Raw genomic sequence first — 13,338 nt, 5'->3', positions numbered from 1 at the left:
CACACACCACACACATGCCGCGCACACACATACACACACACACACACACACACACTGACACGCAGACACATGCACGGAGGGGAAAGGGTCTGAAAGAATTTGCAATCTCGTGTTTCGAAAAAGCACCAAAAGTAACGTTGAAGGAAAAGTCAGCAGCAGACGGTTGACTCCGCGACTTTCATTTCGCTTTGCTCATCCAGCGATGCCCACAACACCCAGGTGCTCAGGTCCTTTCAAAAAGGACCCCGAGTCTCCCAGTCGCGGAGTTTGGGGGCCTCGCCCCGCCCGTACCCGCGCGCCGCCCCAGACTGACCCGCGCCAACCCCGCCAACGGCCTCGGGGTGCAGAGGGGGACCGAGGACGCGCCCCACGCCCCAGACGCGGACCCCGACCCCGACCCGAAGCCGAACCCGGAGCGCGTCTTAGCGTGAGCAGGCCCCGCCCCGCCCCCGCGAAGCCCCGCCCCGTCCCCGCCCCGCGAGGCCCCGCCCCGTCCCCGCCCCGCGAGGTCCCCGGACGCCGCGCGCAGAGGGTCACGGGACACGGGACGCGGGGGCGGGGCGGAGGCGGAAGCGCCCGCGGAGGGCACTGCTGCCAGCTGTCCCGACCCGCCCCTCCTCCGCCGGGTACTGCCTTCGTCCAGCCGCGCCAGATCCCGCGGGTCAGTGTCATGTGACTTCTGTCTCTGACCACGAGCCTGAGCCTGCGACCTCTGGTGAAGAGGGTCCGGTCGCCTGAGAATCAGGTGTCCTGGTCCCCGAGGGTCTCCAGGGAGTTATATCCCAGGTTACGGTCTCCTGGGTTCTGTTGGGGTCAGGGGTCTCCGGAAAGTCCGGAAGTCCTCTGGGACTTCAGGAAGGGAGTTATCTGGGTCCGGGAGTATTTGGGTCTGGGGTCTCAAGAGGGGGATAGTGCCTGGGTCTGGGGTCTCAGGGGAGAGGTAGTGCCTGGGGTCTCAGAGGAGCATAGTACCTGTATCTGGGGTCTCAGGGGAAAGATAGCGCCTGGATTTGGGGTCTCAGGAGAGACATAGTGCCTGGAGTCTCAGGGGAGGATAGTACCGAGATCTGGGTTCTCAGGGGAAGATAGTCCTTGGATCTAGGGCTCATTGGGTTAGAGCTCTCTGGAGCCAGTTTGCTTTCCTTCCCAAGGGTCTCTTGTGATAGGCCCATCTGTGCTGTGTGCCATGGTGGTACTGTGGGCCCTCGCTCTGGCCTTCGCCATAGGCCTGGCCACTGCCGGCCCACCTAACATCATGCTGATCTTTGCTGATGACCTGGGATACGGGGACCTGGGCTCCTACGGGCATCCTAGCTCCACCACCCCCAACCTGGACCAGCTGGCCGCGGGGGGGCTGCGCTTCACCGACTTCTATGTGCCCGTATCTCTATGCACACCCTCCCGGTAAGTGAGGGGGCCGGGGGAGCCCATACGGCATCTCCCAAATTCACTCTGGGCTCCTGTGGGGGAGGCAAAAAGCTCTGTCTCTTTGGAGAAGCTCACGTTTCTCGATCTTTCTCCCCTATCTTTCCTCCTCCACATGTCCACTTCAGCCTTAGTTTCTCTCTGTCTCACGGACTCTGTGACTTGTCCTGTAGGGCTGCCCTCCTGACCGGCCGACTCCCAGTTCGGATGGGCCTGTACCCTGGAGTTCTGGAGCCCAGCTCCCGAGGGGGTCTGCCCCTGGAGGAGGTGACCCTGGCTGAGGTCCTGGCTGCCCGGGGCTACCTCACAGGGATAGCTGGCAAGTGGCACCTTGGGGTGGGGCCTGAGGGGGCCTTTCTGCCCCCCCACCAGGGCTTCCATCGATTCCTGGGCATCCCATACTCCCATGATCAGGTAGGAACCTCCAGGGCCCTCAGACACCCTCCTGCCTACCTCCTAACAATCCCCTTCCCCTTGACCCCTTGAGCCCCACCCCACAGCCCAGACTCCTCAATGGAACTGCTCCGCCAGGGCCCTTGCCAGAACCTGACCTGCTTTCCGCCATCCACCCCCTGTGATGGCAGCTGTGACCAGGGCCTGGTCCCTATCCCGCTGTTGGCCAACCTGTCCGTGGAGGCACAGCCCCCCTGGCTGCCTGGACTTGAGGCCCGCTATGTGGCTTTCGCCCGTGACCTCATGGCTGATGCCCAGCGCCAGGGCCGGCCATTTTTCCTGTACTACGCCTCTCACGTGAGTGACCTTGACCCACCCCCCGGGGCTGCCCCTGACTCCTACCCAGTGCTAACTCCTGTCTCTGCCCACAGCACACCCACTACCCCCAGTTCAGCGGGCAGAGCTTCTCGGGGCGCTCAGGCCGAGGGCCGTTCGGGGACTCCCTGATGGAACTGGATGCAGCGGTGGGGGCTCTGATGACAGCGGTGGGAGACCTGGGGCTGCTCGGAGAGACACTGGTCATCTTCACTGCAGACAATGGGTTTGCTGACAGGGGGGCAGGGGGTGGGGAAATGCTGGTTGGTCCCTCACCGCGGGTCACTGGGGTCTTCCCATCCTGACTACTGGCTGAGGACGTGGTAGGATAAGGGTGTCTGGGGAGATGCTGGCTGTATCGCGGTGACCTACAGGGCACGTGGGAGGCTAGGGGCCACGTGCTGGTCTTGGCAGGACACAGAGGGGACGGGCACATGCTGGCCGTTTTTATGCATAGCATGTAACTCTGGGGCTGGGGTCACCAGGGGTCACCCTGAGCTCCCCATCACTGACGACCTCCTTGTGTGTCCCAGGCCTGAGACCATGAGAATGTCCCATGGCGGCTGCTCTGGCCTTCTTCGCTGCGGGAAGGGGACCACCTTTGAGGGGGGTGTCCGAGAGCCTGCCTTGGCCTTCTGGCCGGGCCACATCGCTCCCGGTCAGTCTTAGGCCCCCCCCCTCACGAACCCCTGGCCCCACTTCCCCCACCCTGGTGGCACATGGAGTGGTCGTCCTCTGCCTCCAGGTGTGACCCATGAGCTGGCCAGCTCCTTGGACCTGCTACCAACCCTGGCAGCCCTGACCGGGGCCCCTCTGCCCAACGTCACCTTGGACGGTGTTGACCTCAGCCCCCTGCTGCTGGGTACAGGCAAGGTAGGGCCAGCAAGGCTGAGACCCCGGCCCCCCCGCTCCGCCCCGCAGACCCTCTGGCGAGTGGCCTCCAAGTGGTGCTGCCAGTGGTGTCCCCGGGTGGGCCGGGGGCAGCAACGCATCCGGGGCCCAGGCTGATGGCTCTGGGTACGTGCACACCAGTGCTGGAGGGCCCTGCCCACCCTGTGATCCCTGACTTTGCCCCCAGAGCCCCCGGCAGTCTCTCTTCTTCTACTCGGCCGACCCAGACGAGGTCCACGGGGTCTTTGCCGTGCGGAGTGGGAAGTACAAAGCGCACTTCTTCACCCGGGGTAATTTCCTGTCCCCCAACCCTGCCAGCCCTGTCGTTGCCCCAGAGCCTGGTCCCTCCTCTCGCCCTTGCCCTTCGCACAGACGCGTCCCCCCTCCCCAGGCTCTGCCCACAGTGACACCACTGCGGACCCTGCCTGCCACGCCTCTAGTCCTCTGACTGCCCACGAGCCCCCGCTGCTCTTCGACCTGTCTGAGGACCCTGGTGAGAACTACAACCTTCTGGGAGGCGTGGCTGAGGTCACGCCCGAGGCGCTGCAGGCACTAAAGCAGCTTCAGCTGCTTAAGGCCCAGTTTGATGCTGCCTTGACCTTCAGCCCCAGCCAGATGGCCCGGGGCGAGGACCCTGCCCTGCAGATCTGCTGTCAGCCCAGCTGCACCCCCCGGCCATCCTGCTGCCACTGCCCAGAGCCCCAGCCCTGACAGCACTGGTGCAGGCCAGCCGGGGGCCCCTCGCCCGACCCGGGCACATGATGGTTCGCTGCTGTGGTGCGGGTGTGTGGAGGCAGTTTGTACCTGATAATGCTAATAACACCAGCTGGTGCTTACAGGTGTGATGATTCCTCTAATCGTCGTGATAACCCCGAGGTAGGTGCCGTTCTGCCCGTGTTACAAATGAGGAAACTGAGGCATGGAGCGATCCAGCGACTTGTCTGAGGTCACCCGGCCAGCAAGAGGTTGGGCTGGGATCTGAACCCAAACATCCCGGCTCCGGGAGCTGCCCCACAACCTTTGTGATTGTAGGTGTTAGTGCATGCAAGCTTGGGTCCTGAGTGTGAGCATATCCCTTCATGCAGAGCTGTGCCGAGTGCTTTTGTGTGCCAGGAACAGGGTGGGGTGGGTGTGAGCTGTGGCGGGCAGAAGACCCTGCAGTTGCCAAGCCCCTGTGAGCACCAGGTGTCCCCCGGAGGAGGCATACCTGGGGCTCAATAACCGGACTGTGGGCTCTTAGGAGAAGCCTGTCTGAAGGCAGGTGATGAGGTGCACATTCCAGGTGCAGATCGGGGGAGATAAGCTCTTGAGATGGACCCCGGGCCCTGCCTCTGCCCCTTCCAGAGCTCTGCATTTTCCGCTTTCCCACACACTTCCCGTCTCCCTCCTCCTCCTTTGACTTCAGACAAGCGTTCTCCACCCAGAAAAGACAGACATCAGGTTTGGTTCCTGCTCAAAACTCTGCAGACTTCCCATCGTGCTCAGAATTAAATTCAAACTCACTCCCTTAGAGTGGTCCTGCACCCTCTGAGGTCTGCCCTTCTCCCCACCCAGTACCCCTCATCCCTCGGGCCTGGCATGCTGGCCTGGCTGTGCCCCTGTGAGGCCAGGAGAGAGGACTCACACAGCAGCGTGGGGCCCGTGCACAATCACCCTGTGTGTTGCCGACGTCAGGTCCCGTGTGCCTCCAGAGCCGCACCGTAGCCTATATGCTCCCTCAGTGTTGCCCCAAAGAGAAGAGCGTTGTCTGCGTGGCCAAGGCCCAGAAGACAGCCGTCCCCTTCCCTAACAGACCCCCACCGTTCCAGTGGTGGTCAGAGGCCCATTGAGTAGAGGGCACGTACAGGCTCTCCCGGACCCAGTCTGAGCCATCACAATCCAATGCAGTGAGTGGTCCAGGAACGGCATGTAACTAAGAGTCCTGGTCAGTGAAAGGTCGGGGCCAGTCTGTCAGGATCCTTGGGTCCCCTCCAGCATTCTTACTCTGGGGCAGTGAGGGTGGAGCAGTGCTGTCGCTGCCCCTGACCAGACATCGTGCAGCTGCTAAACCAGTGTCCCCAGCCACCTACCTCCTAGAGCTCACAGTATAATAAACCCTACCTGTTAAAGCCAGTGCTTGTGGGCCGTGTTACTTTCAGCCAAAAGAGGTCCTGCTGGAATGAGACGAGTGAGTGGGATGTATGGCAGCCACGTGTATGAGTGCACATTACCTGGAGAGTGAGCCTGTTGTGTCAGGTGCAGAGTGCTGAGGCCCACTCTGTGTTCTCCATGTGGCCCTCCCATCACTTCTGGTCTGGTTTGGTGCTGCACTGACCGTGCCCCAGATCCCACGGTGTCTTAGGGCGGCCCCCTCAGGGCAATGGTTTCCTTGGGGGCCCTTGCAGCCACTGACGCCGGCATAAGGAGGGCCCAGGTGCACGTGTGGTCGGAGTGGAGGCACTGGCCCCAGATGGGCGAGGCGTGCCGCACCCCTGCAGCCTGCAGCTTCTCCTCCAGCGGGACACACAGTCACCTCCAGGTGCCTTGGTTTCAGAGTGAGGACTGAGAACCGAAGCAGGCACCGTCTGTGCGTGGCATCCGAAGACCAAACACTCAACAAGAACCACAGAAATGCTAATACCCAGGCACGACACCGGGCCTGCCGCCCACCTGGGTGAGGAGCACACTTTGTAGTTTATCCGCCACCCAGTGCTGTGCATAGTGCTGGGGTGCAGGTTGCCAGAGGGGACCCACCCCTCTTCCCAAGGGACATGAGTGTCGACCCTGAGATCTCGGGCTGGATTTCCAGCATGAGAGGATCCCTCCTCCTGTGGGGAGGGTGGGTATGTGGGTTACCGCCTGGGAAAGGACACTAGGGAAATTTCAGGAGCTACGGGTGTTCTCTAACTTGAGGGTGGAAACGTGGTGCACACTTACGTTGTCACATGTTTTTTATACTTTGAGAGAAATGAGAATTTAGCTGGTAAATAGCACAATGGGAGAGTACTTGGTCCTATAAGAGCATAATCGTGAGAGGATGCAGAGATAATTGAATACATCAGGGACACTTCTCTGTTGGCGGAGATCTGAGGAGGGTGCTGAAACCCACCCTCCGCACCCAAGGCTCGAGAGAGAAGCAGATTCACTCGCTTGGTCACTACTTGGGATTTTGCTCTGATGCTTTTGCAGAAATGCTTGTTTGGCACCGTTTCCGCTGCTTTAGTGGGAGGCACACTCCTCATACAGTCTTTGTGCACACACACGCCCATGTTTGTACACACACTTGCAAACATGCACACATGCACAGAGATGCACACATACTAGCACATACATGTGAGCACACAGCACACACAGGCACGCACACATATTTGTGCACACACCTGTCGTGGCCCCAGATGCTGTCTGCAACATCCCTGCATTTCGCATTCTTCTCTGCTATTGTTAACAAAAAAAACAGCTCCTTTTCCTGTGAGCTGAAGATTCATCCGTTCACCAGGCTGGCGGCTTTCCATTCCCACAGAGTGACTTCCTCAGGCAACCCAGTCTCTTCTGGAAGGAGCTGTGTGTGTTTGGAACCAACAGAACAAACACATTGGTGCTGCAGTTTCCCGTCAGGTGCGTTAGGAAGGAAGAGGAGGTGTCTGAAGCAGAGGAGCGCCTTCAGGGAGACCACCCCTCCCCTCCATCACCCACTCCTTACTCGCCTGTCCCCCAAGTGACCGGAAGGGGGAGCAAAAGTGACAGTTCGGGGACCAATATTTAAATTTGCCTCTTCCCTGAATGTTTTTAATCACAAAAGGACCGTGCACTTGTTAGAGCTCCCCAGGCAATGCCTGCAGCCACAGTCCGAGGTAAGAAACGCTATCAGGCTCTCTGTGCTCACACAAATCATGTTCTAACCATAACACTAAGTGTAACCTCACTCTGCTGCACCCTGGCAGTGCCTGTCCACTGTCCAGTGTGTCCTGTCCTTGACCCCAGGGCTGGTTAGCAATAACAGAGGGAGGGGTGCATTTATTGATGCCTCCCTCAGCCTCCTTGGTTCCTCCTCTGAGTGGTCACAGCCACAGGGGTGAGGTCTGACCTCTCCCTGCCCCAGCACAACACACCCCACAGCAAGGAGGGAGGACGGAGTCTCTCTCCTCAGGTGGTCTCAGAAGAAAGGGACCCAAGGTAGAAAGAGGGGTCTAGGGCGCCATCTGAGCTGACAGGCAACCAGGGCCCTGGAGGGAACAGGTGGGGGGTGGCCTGGCCCAGGACTCCACAGCAAGAATGGAAACACTTTCTCATCACTTTGCAAACCCTGTAACGTGATGCCCAGAGTCTGCCCTCCCCAGGGAATACCCAATGCCCTACTGGGACTGCAGCCCCCTCTAACCCCAAGGGAAGGACAGTCAGTCCAATGACCCTGCCCCACTCAGACATGGGTCTCCAGGTGGGGGGAACCCACAGAACACGAGAAAGGGGTCGGTCCATCTGCCCACAGCAGAGCCGCTGCCCATCCATTCCCGAGGTAGCCCCTGACCCTCTGGGGCACCCCTTGTCTTGCCTTCCTTTCTCCCCTGGGAGTCTCCAGCACCCCCCCCCCCAATAAATTTCCTTTTGGCTAAGTTATCAAGAGTCAGTTTTTATAGTTTGGTTGTGACCACAAAATGCTAACTGATACAGAAGGAAATTAAATACTAACCCCCATCCCCATAATCCCAGCAGTTGTGGGCTGGCGGAGAGAGGACTGGTCCCTGCCATCCAGGTCCCTGCCAGAGATTCAGTATAATGTGCTGTGTTTGAGGTAGCAGATGGGGCACTGCTTCCTGGAGACATGAGGCACAGCCCTGGGGGCCCACCTGTGCCCACCCTGCCACCCCTGGGTGGGGGGCCTGCCTGGGAGACGAGCTGTGTCTGAACAGCATGACCTCCTCTGTCTCCTTTGCCACCCTGACTGGACAGGTCACCTCCCCTGAGACGCCACCCCCCATGTGGGCTGCACAGTCCAGTCCCTACCTGGAGGTCCCTGGGGAAGAACGGGGCACGTCCTGGTGGCTGGTGGTGCTGAGCCCGCTCAGGCTGGCCCCCTTCCCAGGAGCTTCCTCCATGCCCCTCTGCTGCCCACAAGTGCAGGGTGGTCAGCCTCCTCTGCGTGTAAGCCTCATGCAGGATGCCCCAAAGGAGCGCAGGTCGTGCCCTCCAGGGTCAGCATGTTCTGTCTAGATGAAGGCGAGGAGTCCTGGGCCCACCGGGTGGTGAGTGGGGTTCTGCAGGGGTGGGGCCTTGCACAGGGCAGGGGCCAGGAGCCAGCTGCTCCTGTCTGCTCCAAATCTCATGAAGAAATAAAAAATAAAATCAAAGTTCTCCTTTTTGCCACCAACTCAAATGAAGGCTGAGACAGCTTCGGGTAGACCGTTTTATCCTCCTCGCTGCAAAGTTCTGCGCATAAAAGGACTTCATTCACAGGTGTGAGGGAGCAGTAGCAGTGCAGCTGACCTTGGATTTGGTGGGTGTGACCTCGGGAGTGGAAGTTAGACATGTGCCAGGTCCTGTCTTCTGGGTTATGTGCCAATTCCACAGGACATGATCCATGCAGGGTGGGGGGCGTGTTCGGGGAGAGATTCCATGCTAGGTGCCAATTCCCACCCCCACACACCTCACACTCGTGCAGGTCCCGCCACACCTGTGTCCACACCTGCAAGCCAGGCAAGGCCAGCTCACGGCAGCGGTTTTGGGGATAAGGAGCCCGGTGCCCTGGCTCTGCTCAGCACCAAGGCGGTGTTCCTTAACATCACCTCTGCAGAGAGAGTGCCATTCACGTCCCATCACCCTCATCCTCGGGGGTGGTCTTGGATCCCCACTTGGCACTTGGAGGAGGGTCTTCCGCCAGGCTCCCTGGTCATGGGGTTTGCCCTCTGTGCCTCTTTTGAGGAAGTCAGAGACACTGCTCAGCTTGAGAGGCTCAGAAGTTGGGGGCAGGCCTTCTGACCTCAGCTGTGGCTGGCTGGGCCATCCTAAAAGGACTTGCTTCTTCACTCTGCTCTCAGCCTGCCTGTGGGCTGCACACTCCTGGGGCAGCTCTCACCTGGTGGGGGCCAGGAGCCAGCAGGTAAATGTTCCCGTTCCCCATCCTTCAGGTGATGGCTCAGGGAGGCCTGGAGTTTGGGTCTCCACCAGCTTCTCCTCCCCCCAGTGCCTCTCCCCTTCCCACTCCTCACCAGGGCACTCAGTGGGGCTCTTGCAAGACCAGCTGCCTGCCCCTTTGTCCATGCTCTTCTTCTGGCATAAAATTGAGCACAGTGCCAGGAGGTACAGCAGCCTTCAGGCAGTCATGAGGACAAAGACCAAGCACCCAAGACCAGGACCAAGGGAAGGAGCCTGCTATGTCCCAAGTAGCCTTCTTCTAGTAGCCAAGCCAGCCTCCACACCTCGTACCCTAATTGATCAGATCGGTCTCCCTGGTGTTTTCTCTTAGAGCTGAATGCTTTGCATCACACCTATTATATGATCTATTGTTGAAATATTTTCATTGACATCCCCAAATAACTGTGTTCTCTATATGCAGAATGTAAAATCCAGGGTGGATGTATGTTTGTTGTACTTCATTAATTATATATATATATAAATCTATATATATAGAGAGAGAGAAAGGAGACTAGAAAAAATACACCAGAATATTAGCAATAGTTGTCTTTGAGTTGATATGAGAATTTTTTTATCTTCCTTCTATTTTCTGCAGTGTCCAAAATTCCCATAATGACCGTGTGCTCTTTATAATGGAAAAATAACACTTTAAAAAATAGACGAATTCTATTTTGAATAGTGTTTATAAAAATGATAATGAGCACTATGTGATGAAGCGCTGATCTTGGCCTTGTCTGCGGGGCAAGTTCATGGAAGCCTCGTCAACATCCAGAGATGCGTACTTTTATTGTGGTCCAATAACCTTTTTTGTTTGCATTTAATTAATATACCTTTACTTTTGTATTTTTAGTTTTTCTGTGGATGTTTCTATTGCACTTGGGAGTCTCTAATAAGCACATATAATACTTGAAACAATTAAGACAAGTTCATACAGGAAAAAAGGAAGAGAAGCAGTGAAACCGCCCCTCTTCATGTTCACTCTTTTTTCTAACACAGGTTCTGCACACTTTTTTTCCTACCATAGCATAACAAATGTTTTCTGGGTTATTACTTTTTTCATACCTGTCCGATATTTCAATTAGGTAAGTATACCTTAAATTTAGCTGGTCAAAATTTAGATTTTTATGCTTTCAACATTTTAAACAAGAATGAATACAAAGCTTTTCGTTTAGAATCCTATCCTTAGCCTGGTTTCCAGAAGTCAGAGCCATGGCATTAGAGTCTTACTCAGCACACAGGGCTCCAAGGACTTCAGCATGTGTGCACTGGGCTCCCAGAGGACAGGGGGCATCAGCCACACCCCTGCTCTCTTGGACTCATATTCCACAGCCTCTGCCAGGGGAGCAAGCAGGAGAGACCCCTAATCCAACTCCAAGGCTCAGGGTCCCCCAGCACCCAGGAGGACAGGTCACCCAGCAACATACAGAGGACAACAGATGACCACAGGAAGCTCAGAGGTTCCAAGGGCAGAAATGGGGTGGAGGGACTGGGGCCTCGAGAGGGGCAGGAACAGGGCAGTTTTGATAGGGAGCCACTGCAGTTTAGGAGGGATAGTGTCCGCTGAGGTTTCTGTTTAAAAGCGTGGGGTTAAAAGTGCCAGTGGATTCACAGATGCCGGTTGAGGCAGGAAGCCTGGAGGAGGCCTTTGATGCACAGAGATACATAGGTGGACATCGAGGTGGTTTGATCCAGGCAGAGGTGGGGGGATGAAGGGGCAGACTTAGGGGTGACGGGGTGGAGGTGAAGGCAGCTGCAATGGGGTCTCTAGGGCAACTCTAGTTCAGGTGCCCGAGAAAAAGCGTAAAACCCAGAACACAGTTAAACAAGAGCAGGTGGGGAGATGCTTATGTGAGTTCTAAGTGTCCACAGCCCCTACTGAGCTGTCTGGGCCCTCTGCACCTCAGTGCTCTCATTAGGGTCATTACATTTACAGTACTCTGCAAAGCCCCAGCCCACTGACCCGCTGAAGGAGTGGCTTCCAGTGTCAGCTGGGATTGGGGAGTTAATGTGTAGCACACGACTGAGCCAAGTGGTCTGCTCAGAGGCAGAATGTTGGAGCTCTGTACAGGGAAGGCATTGAGTCCAAGGGAAGAAGCCAGTAAGAGAGAACCCAGGACGCAGCCAGGGATGGGGTCTGCAGCACAGCTGGACTAGAGGAAACCCTGAGATTCAAGGAGCAGCTGGAAAGGGGAAGAAAGACAGGCAGGTGCAGGAAAGGAGGTCAAAGAGACGGGAGAAAGATGGGCAGGTATGGGAAGGGTCCTGCTAAGAGGGAGCCGTTCCAGCTAAAGGACACCCAAACATGGCCAAGCTGGAGGGAAAGGTTAATGCTACAGAAAAATGGGGAGATGATTTGGAGGAACTGAGGTGGAGGTGTGGGTGGGCATGTGGTGCCTTTCCTGAGATGAATGAGGACAGTGAGCACAGGTGGGCAGTGAGGACAGGAGGGCAGTGAGGACAGGAGGGCAGGAGGACAGGAGGGCAGGAGGACAGGAGGGCAGTGAGGGCAGGAGGGCAGTGAGGACAGGAGGGCAGGAGGACAGGAGGGCAGGAGGACAGGAGGGCAGTGAGGGCAGGAGGACAGTGAGAGCAGTGAGGACAGGAGGGCAGGAGGGCAGTGAGGACAGTGAAGACAGTGAGGGCAGTGAGGGCAGCACGACAGAAGGGCAGGAGGACAGAAGGGCAGGAGGACAGGAGGGCAGGAGGACAGGAGGGCAGTGAGGGCAGGAGGACAGTGAGAGCAGTGAGGACAGGAGGGCAGGAGGGCAGTGAGGACAGTGAAGACAGTGAGGGCAGTGAGGGCAGCACGACAGAAGGGCAGGAGGGCAGGAAGACAGGAGGGCAGTGAGGGCAGTGAGGACAGGAGGGCAGGGCATGGAGAATTCCCACCTGAGCGAAGGAAGAGCAGAGTGCAGGTGGGTTGGGGGGGGGTCCTTTTGGTGATGCAGCCAGAGGATCTGTGGGTCATGCTTCCGTGCCCGGGTACATTAGGGTGCAAGTTTCAAACATACACAGCTAGGGCTCTCTGCCTCATCACAACTTAGTGGGAAAGTCTCCTCAGACAGACATTCTACTTGGACTCTCGACAGTAGAGCTGGAACGTTCCCGTGTCCTGGTTTGTAAGCTGCGTGTCCACTGCGCAGCTAGTCCCTGCTCTGTTGGTGGGGCTGTCTACATACCAAAGGTCCGGACCATTTATTAACTCTTATTTTGAGTAGAGGCATGTGATTTTTTTAAGTTTGTTTATTTATTTACTTATTTATTTATAGCACGCGAGTGGGGAGAGAGAGAATCACAAGCAGGCTCTGCACCGTCAGCACAGAGCCCCATGCAGGGCTCAAACTCATGACCGTGAGATCATGACCTGAGCCAAAATCGAGTCAGATGCTCAACCAGCTGAGCCATCCGGGCATCCCCACAGCATGTGGTTTTCATAGACACTAGTTTTAAATTTATATGCAGTGAATCTGTCTAACCCTCCCATCACTCACTCTCATTTCATAACTTGCCCTGTAATCTTCCTAGTGTTGGTTGCACTGGTCTGGCTCTGGGGGAAGGACCCAGACCCACCCTCATGAAGGCCCTGCCTGTCACGCTGACCTCAGCACCCAAGATCTGGGGCTCACCTGGGGACCAGGGACAGGAAACCCATTCTCCGGCAGATAGTATCTACAACCAGCTAGAGGCCTAGTGACAAATAGCCACATTTCTTCTTCTGGATTTCTGTGAAAAATTTTTCAACACCAATTTTAAGATTGAAACAGACTGACCCCCTGTTCTCCCTCTCACACACTCACAAGCGTGCATATACACCCATGGGCGCACGCGCGCGCGCACACACACACACACACACACGCACACACTGATCTGAGCCATACCAGCTCCCCCATGTGACCACCACCCCCAGCCTGGAGCTCTGGTGTGGACAGAGGAACACACAGGTGTGACCAGTGCCCCCTCTCTTTCTCTGGGCCCAGCTTCCTCCCTGGCCAATCCAGCACATTTGGGGAGAATCCCTAGGAAGGTCCACGGCATGATTTTGGAGAGTACTTCTCACGACTCCATCAACGTGGAGTCTTGGTCCCCACTGCCAGGGGCAGCTCCCAGTCCCTTATCTGTGCCACCGTCCCCCAGAAACAGCCAGTG

The 13,338-nt window shown here is 57.1% G+C and overlaps 1 protein-coding gene across 6 annotated transcripts; it reads left to right on the top strand.

The window, feature by feature from the left end:
- Window positions 1-558: 558 nt before the first annotated feature.
- On the top strand, window positions 559-5,196 carry ARSA (arylsulfatase A). 6 transcript variants are annotated; one of them, XM_019447341.2, is made up of 9 exons: window positions 559-661; window positions 1,167-1,404; window positions 1,599-1,839; window positions 1,957-2,175; window positions 2,250-2,419; window positions 2,727-2,851; window positions 2,939-3,066; window positions 3,272-3,374; window positions 3,476-5,196. In XM_019447341.2, exons 2-9 carry the CDS (start codon window positions 1,187-1,189, stop codon window positions 3,793-3,795), a joined length of 1,524 nt encoding a protein of 507 aa, XP_019302886.1. In that variant the 5' UTR covers window positions 559-661; window positions 1,167-1,186; the 3' UTR covers window positions 3,796-5,196. The 6 variants fall into 6 exon arrangements, with proteins under 6 accessions (XP_019302886.1, XP_019302888.1, XP_019302891.1 ...); XM_019447343.2 differs by having other exon boundaries at window positions 1,152-1,404; XM_019447342.2 differs by having other exon boundaries at window positions 581-745; window positions 1,152-1,404.
- Window positions 5,197-13,338: the final 8,142 nt, after the last annotated feature.

This window comes from Panthera pardus, unplaced genomic scaffold (genome assembly GCF_024362965.1).
Source record: "Panthera pardus isolate Hobbes unplaced genomic scaffold, ASM2436296v1 HiC_scaffold_6, whole genome shotgun sequence".
NCBI lineage: Eukaryota > Metazoa > Chordata > Mammalia > Carnivora > Felidae > Panthera > Panthera pardus.
Note: the sequence above shows the minus strand (reverse complement) of the source record. Positions and strands in the feature narration are given on the sequence as shown.

What these genes read in the sequence shown, in the direction of transcription:
- ARSA (XM_019447341.2), top strand. Translation starts at nt 1,187, where the DNA reads ATGGTGGTACTGTGGGCCCTCGCTCTGGCCTTCGCCATAGGCCTGGCC. An exon ending in TCCCATACTCCCATGATCAG is followed by an intron (nt 1,840 to 1,956) that starts GTAGGAACCTCC and finishes CTGCTCCGCCAG; the next exon opens with GGCCCTTGCCAGAACCTGAC. An exon ending in AGCGCACTTCTTCACCCGGG is followed by an intron (nt 3,375 to 3,475) that starts GTAATTTCCTGT and finishes CCCCCTCCCCAG; the next exon opens with GCTCTGCCCACAGTGACACC.